Below are 22,292 nucleotides of genomic sequence, written 5' to 3' on the forward strand. Positions count from 1 at the left end.
ATTAGTGGCATCACCACAATTAACATCTTGGAACAAGGTCGCTGATTTATTGTGACTCAGTACAGGTTCTTTGTCAGCAATCTTTAGTCTCTCTAAAGATGTTTCACTGGACAAGATGGGTGGTGTTTCAACTTTGTTAATGTTGGTATCGCTAATTTGACAAGCATCATTGGCATTAGGCATTGATGAAGCGGCTGCTCCAGATTTACCCAATACTGTTGCTGATTCAGAAGAATGAAATTCTTGCTTATTCTGCAAGGCAGAATTTACATCATACTCTTTCTATGTTGACCTTTTCACGGATTGTGTGCGTCAGTCATAGTTCTTTAATGCTGTCAATTATTATTCTGCAGGTTTACAATCATGTGCCGATTGTTTATGGAATTCCTGCATAACTTTGGCTTGCTTTGCTGGTTCCATTTGCTTATTCATAGTTGCCATTGCCTTGGTAGTACCTTGAATGCCAACCGCAACAGAAGAATGGGCATGCATTGCCTGCGTGTGAGTTGCTATGCCTCTCATTCGAACATGGATGCTGAGGTAATTTTCTTCACAAGTTTAGATTAATAACTTCTTATTTACTCTACTTATGACATCATAATATTCATGAAAATTCAACAATTTCCGTTGTTGATACTTTAAGTTGTGGTCGGAGAGGCGAATATTTTGGCATCCTGGTTTTCAATCCTGAAAGCCCTTGCAGCAAGAAGCATAACAGGCGACAATTGAGCTTGGTAACAATGAAATTAATCATGAACAGGGCCCAATTTCAAACAGTGAGTGCAACTGTGAAATTATTTGTTCCAAAGCTGAATGGATGTTCGTACAGGATGTGACGACTTAACAACAAAGAGTAGGTGTTTGTTCATGCTTTTCATGTGTATCACATAGTTGATTAATTTATGCTGGAATTGTTGTCTTTGGTACCGTGCAGGATTTGGCCAGTTAAAAAGGCTATGGCTTCAGTCCAATGATTGTAGAATGACTTTTGTCTGGTTTGAAACGTAGTCAGATCAATAGCATGGGCCGAACCAGCTGCATTAGATTTTCCATTGGAAGCTTGTGCACTTCCGTTTTGATGGTCTGACATGGTCAGCTGTTTCTATAAACAAATAGCAGTGAGAGGCTTCTGGCGTTTATTGCGAGGATACCTTGTCGGGATCAAGGTAACTCGAAGTTGGAGTTCTCAACTGAGGAATAACTACTGCTTTCGAAAACTGAAACTGGGTTGTAGGTTTGGCAATGGGATGCTGCTGACAGAATTTCAACTCTTGTGTATATGCTGCATCACAATGTTCGCTAAAAGCGAAATTGAACACCATTTCTAATGATAGGTATGTTTCCTTCGTATCCCTTTTGTAAGAAACATTTAAGCCATTAATTTGTCGGTGTAATCCCCTGAGTATAAACATGACGAATTCTTCTTTTCTCAATCTTACAGCTCCATCGTGTTGTCAACCCAAGTGTGATAGCATCGTGTAACCCTGTAACGTCAACCAGAACGCGATTTCTTCACGCATTCAAAACAAAATTGCAGAAGTGATCTATCCGGTTCGTTTGATGGTGAACTCCGTGGTATTCCGACAAAGGTGGTAGGACAAAGCATAATTCATTAGAAGTTTGTGGCTTTTGGTTGATGGTTGGTTATATTTTTGTAACACGTTTCCATGCAGGTTTTGGCTCAAACGAGGCTTGGTGATAGAGCAACAACAGCAAGTGTCATGGCAACATCTGGCATCTTGTTCATATTGATATCAATGCCTTGCAACACTTTCCGACCAGAAGAATCTCGTGGAGGCCCGGTAACTATGACGCTGTTTTCTGTCCATGTAACTTTAGCTCCCATCCTTCAAGAACTTCAGCAAATTTTACATCTCCATGTAAACTGCTCGTCCCGCAGCCTATAACCGTGATAGTTCCAACGGTAACTTCTGCACCGGCTAGGAAGTAACTGGCGCTAGAAGCATCACCTTCAGCTTTAAAGTCATTTCAACATACGGAGCCGAAATCAATTTATCAATTATCTCAATCTCAACGTCGCTAAGAGCCAACGGTGCTGTCATAAGCAAAACAGTTAGGTACTGACTGCTAATAGATCCAGACATTTTCACCTGCAGCAACCAAGGCTGCCGTCAAAGGACGCATTGCCGCACCGGCATTTCCAAGGAATAAATTAACTTCACCTTTAGATTCTCTACACGTGGGAAACAATCCCCCACTGCCTTCCACAACTGCTTGTTTGGTTGTTTTCTCGTCTCTATTAGTGTATATTCATGTTATAATTTATGTTATTGAAGTGGTTGGAAGGTTTTGTTTTGTGTAGGTTTTTGGTAAGTTAGAAAATGTTCCTCAGTTGCGTGAGGTCAGAATGAAGGTCTGTTGGTCAATAAGGAGTGTTGGCTTGTTAATGTTGAAATTCTATGGACTTAATGTTGCTCTGTTACGATTGTGGTAGGATGGATGTTATCATGGAGCTATTGTGGTTCGGAATATGATCATAGGCCGTGTGAATTTGGATTGTAATTTTTATAGTCTGAAATTGAAAATGAATGTATGGTATTAATGAATGGATGAAAATTTGGTTGATCCTTGATTTGAAATGGGTGTTTGGTTATAAAATGGATATGGATTTTTAGAAATAATCCAAGACTAATTTAAATATCAATTTAAATAATAATAATAAAAAATCAGTAAAAACCAAATTAAAATCAAATTAATCTATAATTTGTTAAAATTACTTTGATATCAATTCTAACATTTATTTGAAAATTAAAATCAATTAGAGTTTGAATCATTAGTAAAATAAACAATTAAGATTAAATTGAAATTTGGAATTAAACTTAATTCGAAATTAAAATCAAATTGAAAATTAAAAAGTCAAATAATTAAAATCCATTTTATAATCAAAAGCACCATGATAAAAAAGGCCTGGACAATGACCAATGTGTAACAAAAATATGGATTTGGGAATGGTCGGTTGCCTTTGGTCATGAATGTATGCAAATGAACTTTAGGCCACGTGCCAAATAAAAAAATGAAAAATTTTAGGACCAAAATCGGGGTATGACACATAGTATAAGCAATTCACTCTTACTTTTTCTTACATATACTCCATATTCAAATTTGCATTTCACAAATTCCTTCACCCTTAGAAATCTAACTATCTTCTTGTTCCAAGCTCTTGGAGCTTGTTTTAGTCCGTATAGGGCTTTATGCAACCTGTACACCTTTTTTTCTTCGCCTTGTTTCACAAACCCAGCTGGTTGTGCAACATAAACTTCTTCTTCTAAGGGGTCATTCAGGAATTTATATTTCACACCCATCTGTCACATCTTCCAGTTATTTATGTTTGCTAGACCAACAATCAACCTAATTGTTTCAATCCTATCAACAGGTGAAAAAACTTCATTGAAGTCGATTCCTTCTTTCTGAAGAAATCCTTTCACCACAAGTCTCACCTTGTGTCGAGTCACTTCTCCTCTGGGATTCAACTTCACCTTATATACCCACTTCACATCGATTACCTTTTTATCTTGGCGGAATTCGACAAGTGACCAAGTGTTGTTGACTCCGATTGACTTAAGTTCTTCGTCCATTGCTTTCATCCACTTTGAATCTCTCAATGCCTCAACTGCATTGACTTGTTCGACATCTGCATAGAAAACCTAATGTACTAGCTCACCTTCTTCATTAACCACATTATCTGATGTAATCACATATTCTTGCAACCTTGCAGGCATGTGTCTTGTTCGTTGAGATCTGCTTGGGCCTGATTCACCTTTGACTTCGTTTTGTCGAACTTCTCTTTCCACTTCAATTGATGGTTCTTCACATAAGATTCTCACAAAATCTTTCTTGACATTCTCAGTCCAATCTCACTCCTTAAGCCCATCTATGATCGCGTCCCTGCTGATCACCACTTGCTTATTCACTGGGTCGAACAATTTGTATCCTCCAGTCAAATGATATCCTATCAGGATCATCTGACTTGACTTGTCATCAAGTTTTCTTCTCAACTGATCTGGCACATGTCTATGTGCTATAGATCCAAACACCTTCAGATGACTCAAGTTAGGCTTGACGACATACCAACATTCTTCTAGTGTGATTCCTTCTAGCTTCTTCGTTGGACATCTATTCAGGATATATGTCGTAGTCGACACAACTTCTCTCCATAATTCTTTGGGTAGAGGCTTGCCTTTCAACATACTTCTAACCATATTCATGATGGTTCTGTTCTTCCTTTTTGTGACTCCATTTTGCCGTGGAGTGTAGGGTGGCACCACCTCATGCATAATCCCTTCTTTCACACATAATGCCTCGAAGTCTTTCGACATATATTCTCCACCATTAGAGTATATGACTTCAAGGATTACCTTCAACCTGCTTCTTGCATCCTTACTGAAGTTGTTCTTATGCTGATTCTCCTGCACACATTCTTCACACACTTCACCTGGAATGTCGATTTCTGGTAATCCTGAAACCATATTTCTTCTCTTCAAATCTCTGATGTCTTTGAAATTGAGATGACCAAGTCTATAATGCCACATCCATTCATCTCTGTTGGCTGTTGTTGCAAGACACTTATGCTCCATCATATTAAGCTAAATCTTGAAGGTTCTATTCTGAGACATTGGAGCCTTCAAGACCAACCTTCCATTTGAGTTAAGAACTCTCATCATTTTGTATTTGATCGACACCTTGTAGTTCTTTTTGACTAACTGCCATATGCTGAGCAAATTACTCTTCATGCCTGATATGTACAACACATTTGACATTCTGGCCTCTTGTCATCTTTTCTCATAATCAGAACATCACCAACACCTTCAGCTGCTAGAGTGTTGTCATTTGAAAATTTCACCATGTTCTTCATTTAGGGATTTATGTTGACAAACCAATCTTTCCTTCCAGACATGTGTGATGAGCATCCTGAGTCCAAGTACCACTGGTCCTTGAATCTCTCTTCATCTCTTGTTGTAACCATCAGTAACGTCTCTTCTTCTTCATGTTTCGCCAGCTTTGCATAAGTTTCTTGATTCTTTCGCTTTTCTAGATAATCACTAGAATAGTGACCATACTTCTGACAATTGTAACATTGAATGTGACTCTTGTCTGGCTTTTAACCACCACCTCTTTGGTTGCCTTGGTTCTAGGGTTTTCTCTGATTTGACCAGTTTCCTTCTTGTTGATTTCAACCAGTCGAGTTGTTGTAGCCTCCTTTGCCTTTGTTGCCATTCCAGCTTCCTTTGTCTTTCTTTTCTTTTTCAGATTGAGCCTGCAAAGCCATATCACTCTTCAACTTTCCTGCAGCTCTTTCAGCCATTCTTTGTTCATGAGATTCAAGCATCCCTTGAAGCTTTTCCTTTGTCATTTTTGACAAATCATTCGACTCTTTTATGGCTACTACCACGTGGTCGAACTTTGGAGTCAACTATCTCAATATCTTTCCAACAACAGATTTTGATGTCAGCACTTCTCCACATACCTTGACTTGATTAACCAGTTTCATAACATTGGCGAAGAAATCAGTTATGCTTTCATTGTCTTCCATCTGAAGCAATTCATACGTCCTTTTGTAAGTTTGTAACCTCACATCTTTCACCTTCTCCGTGCCTCCAAATGACTTCTCCGGAATTTCCCATGTTTCTTTCGCTGACTCTGAATCACTAACCTTTTCAAAGTTATCTGCATTAACACATTGATGGATCATAAAGAGAGATTATAATCTTTCTTCTTCAATTCTTTATGTGCAGTCTTTTCTTGATCTGTCGCGTGTTCTGCAGGCGTTGATACTCCTTCCTTCACAAGATCCCAAAGATCTTGATAACATAACATAACCTTTATCTTCTTGCATCAATTCTCATAATTGTTGTTCTTGAGAATCAAAAGATTTGCTGGAAATTGCCCGTTTAGATGATTCGTTGCCATGGTGATTTTCTTCCCACAAATCGTTTCAATCGGAGCTCTTGATATCAGATGTTGGAAATCTCCAAAAACCTATGGAGAATTTCAATCAATCTTGATGAACAAGATAGTTATCACCCATATAATAAAAATGAAAAGAGAAGAACAATGGAGAAAGAAAGTAAAGAACGACGAAAGGGAAGGAGAATTAAATTCTGCAGAGTTTCTCTCTGCCCAAGAATTGTGGAAAACTTCTTATTCACTTTGCAACTGCAAAATACTGTGAATTACAATGTTATGAATACCTTATTCACTTCATTACAAGAATAAGGGTTACTCATTCTATTTATAGATTTAAGTTAACTTGGACCTCAAGTCAAAATCCAAAACTAAAAAAGCCCAAAATAACTAACATTACTAAAGTAGGCCTAAGTCGAAATCCTATGTGAAACAACATGCTTCGACACTTCGACACACTAACACAACTCAACACACTAAGTGATTCGACACTTCTTTATTTCTGTCGAGCAACCTACTTCGACACAAGAAATTACAATTCAACACTCAATACATTCTAATCTCTTCCCCCAGAAACACTTCATTCTTTAGGCCTTATGTTTGAGAGATTCTATAGATTCCAATATCTCTAGATCAAATACAAACTTGAAGATAGAGTAATTTGATCGAATAAAAACTAAAGTATGGAGTGAGCTCAACATAAATGATGTTAAAGATTTTATATATATTTTTATAATGATCGAATAGTGTATTATACATGTATGCATATTGTATACAAATCCTACTTTTGATTCCAAAAATATGCTGTGGTAACCGGCAATCAAAGGGATAAAACGATATGAACGTAGGGTGTGTTGACACTTGACGCCAAAACGGTAGCCAGCATGAGTTTTGTTTCTATTTCTATCACCTTCTTTATAGTTCCAACCTCTAATTCTAACGGTAACAAGTCCAATACCAACCGATTGCATCTCTCCATCTTTCTTTTTCTTTCCCAATCTATAAAAATTGCCTAGGACCTACCCTGTCTTATTCATCTTTTTGCCTCTTTTTTAGTACTACTTCTAATTACAATAGCTTTTTCATAAACAATTATTAAATCTCTTGCTTTTCTCTCTTCCCAAACTAAATAACTTCTTTTTTTTATCTTTTCCCTAGTTTTTTTAATCATTTTCCCCATACGGGTACTACCTCTTTAATCTCCCTTTTCTTTGTTCCCTTACTTGTTATTATTTTCTTTTACCATAATACGTAACTGTTTCTCTAAACATGATTAATCGGAAAGCCAGTTAACTCATTGGTTGTACCGTAATCCGAAACAGAAATTAAGACAATTAATACCGAATCAGACGGTGATTAACAGACAACACTACAGTTAACCGTAGCTATAGTATTTCCTATACATGCAAAAAAAAAAAAATCCCAAATTATATATTACTTGGAAATTGAAATTAAAACTAAATTTTGGTGTGTTATATTTTTATATTCCAAAATAAATAAAAAATTTATTTACAAAAATATTTTTAAAATTTTAGTAGAACATTAATTATTTTTAAAAAAAAATATATTACTAACTAATTTTAGTCACTTTCATAAAACATAGCAATAGTATATTAATAACAATATTACCGATACAAAATTTTAAAATTTTCGTAAAGTAATCAGCTTAATCTTTGCGTAGTCATACATCCAAATTTTTTGAGAAGATTTTATTTTGATTATTTCATTGATCTTATTAAAGATAACCCACGTTTCTAAATACTGATAATATTTTTTAACAAAAGTAAATTTGATTGAAGTGATTATAAAAGATATTATTTCTAAAAAAAGTCCCACCATCATAGGTTTGTAATATATCATTTGTTTAAAAAAATTAACTACATTTATTAGTTTAGAAAAAAATTAAAACAACTTATAATTTAATTTTTTACTCTCAAGTATTCAGACAAACAGTCCTGTCCCATATACCCGCTATACATACGTGTGTGTATGATATATTTTTTTTAATTTTAATTTTAATTATTTATATTTGAATATATGTGAAATATGTAGTTAAATATGGTTTCAATTGTGTACAATATCTAAATATAAAAAGAGGAAGTAGTTAATTTTTATTCTAGTAACTTTTAAGTAGTTTTAAAAGACAAAACAGGAAAAGAAATACTTTCATCAATAAAAATAAAAATAATATTTTTTATTTAAATATAATTTTTAAAAATACAGCATGTAAAATTTTATAATAAAAAATTATATAAAAATTAATAATAACGATAAAAACTATTAAATAAATTCTACAATAAAATAAGAATAAAGATAATAAAACATAGACTATTCAAAATAAAAGATTTTCATTATGTATTGTTATAGATTATAGATAATAATTTTATATATATATATATATATATATATATATATATATATATATATATATATATATATATATATATATATATATATATTATATATATATATATATATATATATATATATATATATATATATATATATATATATATATATATATATATATATATATATATATATATGATGTAAAGTAAATTAAATTTATTGATAAGTAACTACATATTATATTATAGTATTTATTAATTAAATGTTGAACTAACTAATAAAGCATGTATTTTTAATTATTATAACTAAATTAAAGTATTGACTATAGGAAAATTGAGATTAAAAATGATAAATTATAAACGATTTGAAAGAATTTATAAATAATGTTGTAAATGATATAAAACTCTTATACACTTATTCAAAAAAAAAAAACCTGCTCACAAAATAGACCATAAATAGTTAAATTTATCACACAAATACAATTATACAAGAGAACTTAAAAATAAAAGTATAATATTTCTGTTCACTATATACTTTTAAATCAAGTAAACAATAAATTCTCCTATTTTTACTAAATCATTTTAATTATTTTTTTAAGAAATTAATTGAAATTTGATACCTCTATTTAATTTTTTATTAGAAAGACGTTGAAAAAACAAACACAAAACATGTGAACTATTACATCAAAAATAGCAAGTTAATCTGCACAATTAAAAAATCATATCATTAATCACTCAAATAGAATTCGATGTATCCATTCAATCTTTTTATCAATGAATTCATACAAACAAAAATCGAATCTAATTTTTCTATATTAATGAAAATATAGTTGATTTATAGGTATATCTAATCTAATCAAATAAAAAGCAAATATTTGTATAAAAATTTATAAATTACAGTAATTTAAAAATTTAATGGTCGGCATAATCTCATAATCTCAAAGTTATTACACAACCTTCAATCACAAATCATAACATTCCCTTTCTAATTGTATCATAACCTCACTCGGTTTATAAACCACACACCCCACTCATTCCAAACCCACAAAAAAAAAGCGCTTCTCTTCTTCTCTTCTCCAAAGAAGCAGAACAAAAAAAGTGCTTATCTTCTTCTCTTCTCTTCTCCAAAGAAGCAGAAGAAGAAGAAAAAACCATAATGGCCAAAGAAAGAGAAAAAAAGCTCTTCATATCACTTTTTGGCAACTACGCCGCGGAACTTAAGCTCTTAATAACAACGCTTTTCCTTCTCTGCACCGTCGCTACTTTCCTTCAATTCATCCCTTCTCGTTTCACTATTTCAGCTTCTGATATTCGCTTTTGTATCTCACGAGTTACCCAAACACTCCCTAACACCACAGCCACAGCAAACAACATAACCGTAACGGAAAAGTTTGTTACCGTTACTGAACAGTTAGCTTCTGTTCCAAATCTACCTCCACCGCCTCCACCGTTAGTTAACAATGAACGTGTGCTTGAAAACGGGATTATCAAACGCGCTTTTAACCCTTACGGTTCTGTTGCTTATAACTTCGTCACCATGGGAGCTTATCGCGGTGGCGTAAACACTTTCGCCATTATCGGTATAGCTTCAAAGCCTCTTCATCTTTATAGTAAACCGACTTACGAGTGTGAGTGGATCTCCGCCGGCTCCGGTGGCGGAGATTCGAGAAAAATCACCACCGTTGCTTACAAGATGCTTCCTGACTGGGGCTACGGTCGTGTTTACACGGTTGTGATAATAAACTGTACCTTCTCGGAGCCGCTAAACACCGACAACACCGGCGGGAAGTTGATTCTCTACGCTTCAACTTCCGGCGGCGGTGACACAAGCTTAAACATCACCGACAGAATCGAAGTTCTTAACGAACCAAACGGAACGGTAGATTTTTCGATTTTCACTTCAAAGCCTAAGTATGATTATTTCTATTGTGGCTCATCGCTTTACGGGAACTTGAATCCACAAAGAGTTCGTGAATGGATTGCTTACCATGTGAAATTCTTTGGACCTAGTTCACATTTTGTGATTCATGATGCTGGTGGTGTTCATGCAGAGGTTTATGAAGTTTTGAAACCATGGATTGAACTTGGATATGTGACTCTACAAGATATTAGGGATCAAGAGAGATTCGATGGGTATTATCATAATCAGTTTATGGTTGTGAATGATTGTTTACATAGGTATAAATTTATGGGGAAATGGATGTTCTTCTTTGATGTTGATGAGTATATCTATGTTCCTCCTAAAAGTACGATTAAATCGGTGCTCAATTCGCTATCGGAATACTCTCAGTTTACAATTGAACAGATGCCAATGAATAACCAGCTTTGCCATTCTTCTGATTATGGAAAAACCTATAGGTACATTGTTCTCATTCTCTATCTTTTAACTTGATTATTTGTTGTTATGATTGTGCTGTGAAATTGATGCAGATTATGAACTGAATTTTTGTGTCGGTTATGGAATTAATTGGTTAAAATTTTCAAGATTTGTAGTGGATCTGTGTTGTGTTGTGTATTGTTAGAGTGTGATGTTATGAAGTGAATCAGTAATGGGGTTTGGTTAACATTTAATTTGGTAGTTCATTTAGAGGATGGAAATTTGTTTTTTTTTATTGTATAGTTATTTTGTTTTGTTGCTTAAATATTTTTGTAGATCTTGAGTGGTTGAAGATTGTTATTTTTCCTTGTGTGGGGGGTGGAGTGATTGATTGATTTATGTGGTATGTATTATTGCATACCACCTGTTTGGATTTTGTTATGGGCATTCTTCAGACAGGTCAATGTGGGGTCTTCTTTTGAACATTGTTCTAAGTTGATTAATAATTTCTTACTACTAATTTATTAGCTGGACAATTTTGGTAACTATTTAAATTAAGAAATTGGTCTTGTTTTGTTCAAGTCTTTAATGTGTTACCAAATATTCATAACTAGACTTCAATTATTCACAAGTTTTTTCATGTTGAGTTGGGTAAAGATTTTATAGTAGTAGCACTTTTCTACATCGTCTTAATTGTGGTAATTGAAAAAAGTATTGAGCATGCTATATGGTGATGATAATGTTCATGAGCATTTAGATTGGTGTCGGTCTTTATATACAAACTATTGCTTGCATGGTCCACTAGTGCAAAATTCACAGAGGCGTGTTGCATAGAGAGATGATGTTTTTTCTGAATTTTCACACATATACGAGTACATATTGATTTTGATCTTAGATTAGGACCCTTGAGTCGTTGCCTTTTCCAAAAGTATGGGTTGATCACGACATATTTATTTGTTGTGCACTCAAATCCTTTTGATTAATACTTATAATACCTGTTTACAATGTTCACAGTCCCATAACAATTCTTAAATCCAGCTGTAATCCGGATCCACACATACCGGTCCAAATTTAAGTTCTATATTTTGAATTATTTTTAAATAAAAATTTGTTTTTTTTTGGTCCGTTTGATGTTGATCCATTGGTATCTCCCATATCTTCCGATTGTGAGATTTTACCTTGTAAAGAGTAAGGGTCCCCGTAAGTTTTTAGAGGCCACATGTAGGTTAGCCATGACAAAATTACTAAGTAAAAGTTTAGGAACCTATCTTGCACGACCTTAAAAACGGCTCTAATTTCACGGAATTAGAATACGTAATCCAGCCCAATTTCCTTGCAATTTTTTTTGTTTTGTTGGCATACCATAGAAAGTTGGAAAAGGTCGTATTGAGTTATGAAATGGAATGTCTTTGTTGCCTTTACAGTTGTTTTGATAACAACAATTGGTGTAGTGTTATCGTTATTATTATTTGTGGCCATGTTATGTGTATTTTTTTCTCACATGGGTATATGAATTTTCAGGAAATGGGGAATTGAAAAGCTGGTGTACAAAGATGTGAAGAAAGGGATTAGAAGGGACAGAAAATATGCAGTGCAACCACGTAGGCTATTTGCAACTGGTGTTCACATGTCACAGAATTTAGATGGAAAAACAACTCACAACACGGAAGGAAGAATAAAATATTTTCATTATCATGGAACCATAGCTCAAAGAAGAGAATCATGTAAAGTGTTTCTAAATTCAACAGAAACCACATATGACAAAACACCTTATGGGTTGGATACAACTTTGAGAGACATTGCTGGTGTGATCAAGAAATTTGAGCTCAAGATGATTGGAAACAGAGTACAGAAGACAAAGCTATGACAGCTTCAAATATTTTATTCTTTTTTTATATATAAACTACTCCATATAAATATTTTAACTTTTGTCGTAGCATAGAAATTTATTGAACGGTTCATTTTTATTTTTAAATTTCGTGTATTTACAGATGGGTATATGATCAATATTTGTTTCTTTTGTGTTTATATTTTAAAAATTCTATTGTTTTATATATTTGTAAAAATTAAATAATGAATAAAGATGAATGGTTTCAATAATGCTGTCGGTGTGGGGCATTGTGGGAATACCATCCATACATGATGCCATATGGAGGAAGGTGTCTATTGTTTCTCTTCTACTTTGCAGGCGTGCCAGCATCAGTTTTTATTTATATTATTATAAACGAGATAAAAGATTTATAAAGAAAATTTATATAAAAAATAATATTAACCTAATCGACTTAATAAAAACATATTCGAAAATAAATGTGTAGTAAATTTATGACAGAATTGCCATTGCAATTGTGGTGATAAAAATAGAGTGGCACTTGTTATGAGCCAACAAAAAAAATTCATTCGTACGCGTTCGGAAGAAAGCTAGTTGTAAGTGTTGATGCAAATGGACTCCATCCATGCCTTTCTGTGAAAAAGGAAAATTCTGTACTCTTTATTTAGGAACAGGTCATTAATGAAAGGGATTATCTTTTGGACAAGTCAAAAAGAACATGTGGGTGACAATGAGTGCTCTTTCTCTTGTTTTTATTCCGTTACAACATGATTCAATCATTGCTTCCTCCTAACTACTACTAGTACTGGTAATTTTCTTTAACACCTCATTATGTTTACGATAAAATTAACTTTTACAACAAAATAAAAAATTATTTTATCTTCTCTTTTGATTGGAGTATATGTTAAGATGAGTATTTTCAGTGTTTGGTCTCTTAAGAGTTAATTGAGACTTCTTTAAAAATAGTAATAGTGCACTGAGACTCTTAAAGACTTAAACATAAAAAAATATTAAAGGAAAAATAAGACATGGCTTTTGAGAAGTCGGTATCAATAAACAAGGAATAATTTATTTGTGTGTCTGTTTTCTCTGAGTTAGTTAATGCAATATAAAATAAGCTTTGTATACTTTATGTTGTTTCATTGATGATACAATTTTCTGTTGAATTTATGTAGTTTCCTCCACCATTCCACATTTTTATATTTTAGGAATTTTAAGTGAGTTTACTAGTAATTCACATCATTCATTTTTCATTTTTCTTTTTTCTTTTCCAACAACTTATTTTATGTTTCTAAATCACCGCCTTAACACAAGACTTGAAATTCATGAAAACGCTCTTTATAGATAAATCATCATTGTGGGTGTTATATTAACCTACTTTCGATATAAATATGTTTTTTTTCTTCTTCTTAATTTTATAAGAGTAACAATTGAGTGAATCAACTTCTTTTGGATCATCTCACCATCAATCGGTCTAAATGATTTGATTTCATTTTTGGAGGAGTTAAACGTGATTAGAGAAGTGTATAATTGATTGATATATTTGATTATATTATAATTAACTTTTTCTCTATATTGATTCGAATTAAAATTATAAATTAAGACATGCTTTTTTTAGTTTAAAAAAATAGACCTTTTTTTGTATTTTTAAAAATAATTTTTATAAAAACATTTTAAAAATATTATACTAAATTTTTTAAATTTATTTTTTCTAAACTAAAGATAAATTCCGACATCTTATAACATAAACATGTTGAGTGTAATTCAAGCAATCATAAATGCTAGGTTGTTACTATTGTGGTTATTTCGTCGGTGTTAAGTATATAATCGGGCAGATATATCAGTTTTAATTAGACATACCGGGTATGTATATCATATAATCGGGTGGATATATCATGTTGTTTAGACAATTTGATTAAATTTGATTTAGATGGCTAGTGTGCCTATAAATATCACCCTTCATTGTAATTGATAGTATAACATTAATAAACTCTTTCTCGCTCATTTTGTGATATTTTCTCTTTTTTTTCCCTAACAAATTGGTATCTAGAGCTTGGTTGATTCTTGGAAACCCGTGTGTTTGATTGAGTTATCAATCATGGCGGGTCATGGAAACCTTGCAGCACACTTATATGTTCTTGATAGCAAGAACTAGGACAAGTGGGTGACGCAAATGAAGGTGATCTTTGGTGTACAAGATGTTAGTGACATGGTGGAAATAGGACTTAAGGCTCTTCCTAATGGAGCAACTGTAGCACTGAAGAAAAATCATAAAGAAAATAAAAAGAGAGAGTGGAACGCCTTGTTTCTTATTCGCCAAAGTGTTGAATCCAAGGTGTTTGAGAAAATTGCTGGTGAAACCAGTTCCAAAGCAGTTTGGGATAAGGTTGAAAGATATTTTGGTAGCAATGCAAAAGTAAATAAAGTCAAGCTACAAGCATTGAAGAGGCAACTTGAACTATTGCAAATGAAAAATGTTGAGAAGACAGGTGACTATATCTCAAGATTGCTAACCTTGAAAAATCAAATGAAACAATGTGGTAAGTCTCTCAATGAGGTGAAAATTATTGAGAAAATGTTAAGAACATTGACCCCCCTTCTTTGATCACATAGTGGTGACCATTGAAGAAACTAAAGATTTGGATAACATGAAAATTGAAGAGTTGCAGAGTACACTTGAAGCCCATGAGATGAAGATAGCTGAAAGAGAGATTGAAAAACAGGATAAACACACATTTTTTGCAAAATTCTGTAAGTTGGAAGCAAGCAAAGATAAGTGGAAGGACAAAAGCAAGAAACACAAATGTGGTGAAGACAAGCCTGAAACTTCGCGCAAGAAGGATGAAAAGACTGTCAAACATCAGAACAATGAGAAAATATTTGATAAAAGAAGGTCAAATGTTATAATTATGAAAAGATGGGACACTATTCAGAAGAATGTTGGTTTGGAAAAGGAAAGAAACCCAAAGATGGTGAAGAAGAAGCCAAGTTTGCTTAAGAAAACTCTGGCTCATATTAAAATTCACTTGTGCTCATGGTTGCAACGGATGATAAGATGTCAAACTCTCAAAACTGGTATCTTGACACAAGGTGCAGTAAACACATGACTGGAAGAAGGGATTGGATAATTAACTTTGATGCAAGCAAGAGAAAAATCATCAAGCTGGATGACAACAACTCCATTCTAGCAGAAGGAATGATTCATATAGTCATACAAAGGAATGATGGTAAGTAAGTTGTGATCAAGAATGTGTTACTAGTGTGAGATATGCAATATAATTTGCTGAGTGTATGTCAATTGGCAAAAAAGGGCTTCTTAGTACTTAAGGAGGCTGATTACTTGAAGATTTTTTATCACAAAAGGATACTTATTTTGAAAGGTTACTTGTCAAGAAATAGAACCTTCAAGGTATGCATCCAAATATCTCAGTTAAGATGCCTTGTTGCACTATCTCATGAACATGAGGTTGAGTTATGGCATAAAAGGTATGGCCATTTAAACTACAAAATTCTAAGCCAACTAATTTCAAAAGGAATGGTAATTGAAGTCCCTAAGGTGCAAACACCTGAAAACTCATGAATAGTTTTCTTGGTGGGAAAGCAATCCATACTAGCTTTCAAATCTAGCTTACCTATTAGGGCCAAAGAAGAGAATTATGTTGTTCACTAAGACATCTGTGGACTATTAGAAGTTCCTAGCTATGGTGGGAACAATTACTTCATCACATTTGTGGGAGAGTACTTAAGGATGTTGTGGTTATTCCAAATCAAGGCAAAAATTGAAGCTTTGCTAATCTCCAAGGATTTCAAGGCATTGGTGGAAAACAAAGTGGGAAACTGATCAAGATCTTGAGGACAGATGGTGAAGGATAGTACACCTAAAAGGAGTTTTATTCCTTCTGCACAAGTCAGGGCATCATTCATGAAGGCATTGCACCATACACTCTTAAACGTAATGACCTAGAAAAAAGAAGAAATAAGAGTATCCTCAACATGGCTAGAAGCATGTTGAAGTAGAAAAACTTACCACATGAGCTATGAGGTGAAGTTGTATCCAATGTTGCTTACATCTTAAATATATATCCTACAAATAAATTTGTGAACAAAGTCCATGATAAAGTTTGGTCAGGAAGGAAGCCTAATGCCAACCACATAATGATATTTGGTTCCTTGTGCTACAAGCATGTTCCTGATGCAAAGAGAAGAAATATGGAAGACAAGAGTAAGCCAATGATCTTTGTAGGCTATCATAACACATTAGCCTATATGATACTTAATCCTCACACAAAGAAAATAACCATTAACATAGATGTGATAGTGTAGAAGCATGCTTCAATCCAAAGAATTTTGATGAAGACAACATGTATCAATGCAAAAAGATAAGAGCTTCAAGAGAATTCAAAGCATCAAGTTAATCAAGCCACATATGCATAGCAACATTTGGTTCAAGCTTCATTATCAAGCCAACACTTTTGCAAATTTGTTGAATCACTTCTAAGGTATATCTAATTCACTCTTAAATTAGTATACAAGTGTTCAACAATCATGTTTTGCATTTCCATATTTAACCTAACCATTTTTTAACATGTTGAAATGAAAAACACATTTTACTTAAAATATTTTTTCCGTGTTTCAATAGTGTTAACCGGTTAACCAGATGCGTTAACCGGTTAACGACCCTATATTTGAAATTCTGAAGTTAACGTTAGATGCGTTAACCGATTAACCCATTTGGTTAACCGGTTAACACTGTTCGTTTCAGCATTTCTTGGCCTCTTTTCATGAAAAATGTTTTCAAATACTTATACCTTTTCACTAATTTTTATGAAGAAAATTATACCTCTTTGAAAAGGTGTTTGTAGCAATATATAAACATCATTACTCATTTTTTTATGACCACCTCCTTTCTTGAAAACACTTTCAATTAATCATTCTTATAGAAACTCAGATTTTTATCAAGTGTCCAAAAACTTTCTTAAAAAAGTATTCTTTGCATTAAACCTTCATATACCTTGCTAAGAATACATATCATTTGGTTTGAACACTTGTATACTACATTGAGTGATTGATTTCCAAAGGGGAAGATTAATCCAAGTGATTAATATATTCAAGATTCATCATCAACTTTTTAATTAAGTTCAGATTTTTGTATCATACCTTGTTGTCCAGGATTGTTGGAAACAAGTGAAGTGTTGAAGAGGATTGTTCTTCATACACTTGATTACCTATAGGTTAGATAGTAAGCATCACCATTGGTGTGAGTAGGCTGTACAATAATTCTAACTATAGTGAAATCTCTTTCGAGTCGAAAGGGGAGTGGAGTACCTTCGGAGTGTGAAGGGAACCACTATAATTTCCGGTGTCCTTTTACTTTCCGCAGTTTATTTTTCAGCACTTAAACGAAAAATAACTTAGAACCGAAAACAAGATCGAAGAAATTTTTTACCACCTAATTCACCCCCCCCCCTCTTAGGCGCATTTACAACTTACATTTGGCATCAGAGCAAGTTATAGGTAACTTGTTCCTAAAGATTCAGATGGCTTCCGCAAATAATGATCGTGTATTTAAAGATGGTGGTAGTAGTAACAAGCCTCCTTTGTTTTCCGGTCAATATTTCGACTTTTGGAAAATCCGTATGAAGGCACATTTAGAAGCACAAGGAAGTGACATATGGGAGGCGGTTCAAAATGGTCCTTTTATTCCTACAACGGTTGTCAACGGTGCTAGTTCAACAAAGCCACAAGGATCATGGGATGATAATGATAAGAAAAGGGTTCTCTATGATAAAAAGGCGATTAATATTTTACAAAGTGCACTTGGAATGGATGAATTCTTCCGCGTCTCAACATGTACAACGGCAAAGGAAATATGGGATACTCTTGTAGAAACTCACGAAGGAACGACCGAAGTCAAGAGATCTAGATTGAACACGTTAAGTCAAGAGTACGAGTTATTCCGAATGCAACCAGGAGAATCATTCCTCGACTTGCAAAAAAGATTTGTGCATTTGACAAATCACTTGAAAGCACTTGGTAAGACACTAACTAATGATGAACTTAATCTTAAAGTGCTTAGGTCTTTAACAAGAGAATGGCAACCCAAAGTGACGGCGATTTTCGAAAAGAAAAGTTTATCAACAATGACATCCTCTACTTTATTCGGAAAGCTTCAAGAATATGAGACGGAACTTGGACTATTGGACAAACATGAGGTCCAAGAGAAGAAATTCAAGAGCATTGCCTTAAAAGTTGAATCCAAAGTTGTGAAGAAAGAAGACAATCCCGAAGAGGACGAAAACTTTATGCTTCTTGTAAAAAGACTAGGAAAATATTTTGGTGCAAAAAGTTCTTCATCGGATTCCGATAGTGATCAAAGCGCAAATCTAGCATTGATGGCATCACATCATTCCGACGATGAAGATGATGAGGTTAGTAGTAACTTTTCAATTTTTGATAATGATGCTCAAGGAGCAATTGATGAACTTTTAAATGAATTCAAAATTCTATACAAAACCATTTCATCTCAAAAGAATCAAATATCAACTTTGGAAGAAAATATTGAGAAAATGAAAAATAATCTCAAAGATGAAAAGGAAGAATTAATCAAGAATTTTGCATGCACTAAATGTGAGTCACTTGCTTTTCAAATAGTTCAATTGAAGAGAGTTATTGAAAGATATGAAAAAGGTCAAATCGGATTGGAACATGTTCTTAGTAGTCAAAGATACTCAAATGATAAAAGTGGTTTAGGTTATTTAAATTTTGCTAAACAAACTTCTAACAAGACCATTTTTGTAAAAGCTAAAGAACAAATTCCTTTAGATAAAAGTAACAAGCCTAAAGTGGTTCATCAATATAATAATAGGAAAAGGAACAAATCTTATTATAAAAAGAAATCTTATTCCCCTAGATATAAAAGCAACTTTGAGCCTACATGTTTCTATTGTGGTATTAAAGGTCATACTCCTAATGCATGTTATGTTAGAAACTTTAGTGTTGCTCAAGGCCATTATGTATGGGTTAAGAAAGGAACTAACTTTGAAGGACCCAAAGCAATTTGGGTACCTAATAAAACTTAACTCTGTTTTGTAGGTATGCTTGAATACCTCCTCAAATCAATGGTATCTTGATAGTGGGTGTTCAAGGCACATGACAGGTGACTTCAACAAATTTTCACATCTATCTTTAAAGGCCAAAGGATATGTTACATACGGTGATGACAATAAAGGAAAGATCCTTGGAGTAGGAACCATTGGAGCACCTCCTTTTACCATCATCGAAGATGTCCTTTATGTTGAAGGCCTAAAGCACAACCTACTTAGCATAAGTCAATTGTGTGACAAAGGGTTCCGAATCAACTTCACAAAGGATGAATGTTTAATAGAACATGAAGTCACCCATGACATTTTGCTAAAACGTAAAAGGTTTAATAATATTTTTATGACTTCATTTGATGACTCTTCCTTGAAGGTAAAATGCTTAATGACGGACAACAACGAGGCTTGGCTATGGCATAAAAGATTCGCGCACATTCACATGGAGCACATGAACAAGTTGATAAAACATGATCTAGTTGTTGGTCTTCCAAAGATTAAGTTCATCAAGGATAAGCTATGTGACGCATGTCAAAAGGGAAAGCAAACCAAGACAACTTTCAAATCCAAGAATGTTGTATCTACGTCTAGGCCACTTCAACTCTTGCACATGGATCTCTTCGGTCCATCAAGAACGAAAAGCTTCGGAGGTAATATTTACGCTTTAGTTATTGTTGATGATTTCTCTAGATATACGTGGACATTGTTTCTAGTGCAGAAAAGTGATGCTTTCAAGGCTTTCAAGAAGTATGCGAAACAAATTCAAAACGAGAAGTCCCTCACAATAACCTCCATAAGAAGTGACCACGGTGGAGAATTCCAAAACACATTCTTTGAAGAATTTTGCGAAGAGCACGAAATTTCCCACAACTTCTCCGCACCACGAACACCACAACAAAACGGTGTCGTAGAAAGAAAGAATAGATCTTTGGTGGAGCTCGCAAGATCAATGCTCAGTGACTCCAACCTTCCTAAATATTTTTGGGTGGACGCAGTTAGCACAGCATGTTTTGTAAGCAACTGTGTCAACATTCGGCCGATTCTCAAAAAGACTCCGTATGAGCTATTCAAAGGAAGGAAGCCCAATATATCTTTCTTTCACATTTTTGGGTGCAAATGTTTTGTCCTCAACAATGATAAGGACAACCTTGGTAAGTTCGATGAGAAATCCGACGAAGGTATCTTCCTTGGCTACTCCCTATCTAGTAAGGTATTTAGAATTTTCAATAAAAGAACTCTTTCTATTGAAGAATCAATGCATGTATCTTTTGATGAAACTAACCCCTCGAAAGAGGATAACATTATTGTTGTTGATGATGATGATATAATAGATATGTCACAACAACAAAAGGAAGTTCCAAATGATCAACCAATACCACAAGGAGATGACTCACCAATCATTGAAGAACATCATGATCTACCGAAAGAATGGAGAACTCATAGAGATCACCCGATCGATAAAGTTATTGGTGATATTAGCCAAGGCGTTGCAACACGGCTAAATCTCAAGGATGCTTGTCTCAACATGGCTTTTGTATCTCAAATAGAACCAACCAATGTCGATGAAGCCTTAGGAGACGATCAATGGATAATAGCAATGCAAGAAGAACTCAACCAATTCGAAAGGAATCAAGTTTGAAGTCTTGTACCAAGACCGGACAACAAGCACATCATAGGAACAAGATGGGTGTTCAAGAACAAACTTGATAAGAATGGGATCATAGTTCGTAATAAAGCAAGATTGGTCGCACAAGGATACAACCAAGAGGAAGGAATTGATTTTGATGAGACGTTCACTCCGGTAGCAAGGCTAGAAGCAATTCGATTATTACTTGCTTATGCTTGTTCTATGAATTTTCAATTGTTTCAGATGGATGTCAAAAGCGCTTTCCTGAATGGCTACATCAATGAAGAAGTCTACGTCAAACAACCTCCGGGTTTTGAAGACTTCAAGAATCCTTCATATGTTTACAAGTTGAAGAAAGCACTATATGGCTTAAAGCAAGCACCAAGAGCATGGTATGACCGCCTCAGCAACTTTCTATGTGAAAAGGGATTTGTAAAAGGAAAGGTTGACAAGACTTTGTTCATAAAGAAGATCAAGGGTAACACCTTATTGGTTCAATTCTATGTCGACGACATCATCTTCGGTTCAACGAACAAAGATCTTTGCGAAGAGTTTTCACTTATGATGCAAGGAGAATTCGAGATATCCATGATGGGAAAATTGAACTATTTTCTTGGACTACAAATCAAGCAAACAAAGGATGGCATCTTCATCAACCAATCCAAGTATTGCAAGGAATTGTTGAAAAGATTCGATATGGATAGTTGCAAAGTGATGTCCACTCCTATGGGATCCGGAACGTACGTTGATCAAGATGAATCCGGAGTTTCAATAGATATCACAAAATATCGAGGTATGATTGGTTCATTACTATATTTGACGGCAAGCCGTCCTGACATCATGTTTAGTGTATGTTTGTGTGCACGCTTTCAAGCAAATCCGAAGGAATCGCATCTCACCGCCGTGAAGAGGATTATGAAGTATCTCGAAGGAACAACGAACGTCGGACTATGGTATCCAAAAGGTAGTATATGTTCCTTGATTGGTTATTCTGACGCTGATTATGCAGGATGTAAGACCGATAAGAAAAGTACAAGTGGTACTTGTCACATTCTTGGGAATGCACTAGTGTCGTGGGCATGCAAGAAGCAAACATGTGTCGCTTAGCACGGCCGAAGCGGAGTACATTGCAGCAGGCAGTTGTTGTGCATAGATT

The 22,292-nt window shown here is 34.2% G+C and overlaps 2 protein-coding genes across 2 annotated transcripts; one reads left to right on the plus strand and one right to left on the minus strand.

Moving 5' to 3' along the window:
* Window positions 1-1,681: 1,681 nt before the first annotated feature.
* LOC127108347 (3-phosphoshikimate 1-carboxyvinyltransferase, chloroplastic) lies at window positions 1,682-6,901 on the minus strand. The gene is made up of 5 exons (XM_051045814.1): window positions 6,784-6,901; window positions 5,589-5,685; window positions 2,112-2,257; window positions 1,999-2,056; window positions 1,682-1,847 (listed from the first exon to the last, which is right to left on the minus strand). Exons 1-5 carry the CDS (start codon window positions 6,899-6,901, stop codon window positions 1,682-1,684), a joined length of 585 nt encoding a protein of 194 aa, XP_050901771.1.
* A 2,298-nt stretch (window positions 6,902-9,199) lies between these two features.
* LOC127138267 (galactan beta-1,4-galactosyltransferase GALS3) lies at window positions 9,200-12,615 on the plus strand. Its single transcript, XM_051064680.1, has 2 exons — window positions 9,200-10,628; window positions 12,109-12,615. Exons 1-2 carry the CDS (start codon window positions 9,427-9,429, stop codon window positions 12,452-12,454), a joined length of 1,548 nt encoding a protein of 515 aa, XP_050920637.1. The 5' UTR covers window positions 9,200-9,426; the 3' UTR covers window positions 12,455-12,615.
* Window positions 12,616-22,292: the final 9,677 nt, after the last annotated feature.

This window comes from Lathyrus oleraceus, chromosome 1 (assembly GCF_024323335.1).
Source record: "Lathyrus oleraceus cultivar Zhongwan6 chromosome 1, CAAS_Psat_ZW6_1.0, whole genome shotgun sequence".
Taxonomy (NCBI): domain Eukaryota; kingdom Viridiplantae; phylum Streptophyta; class Magnoliopsida; order Fabales; family Fabaceae; genus Lathyrus; species Lathyrus oleraceus.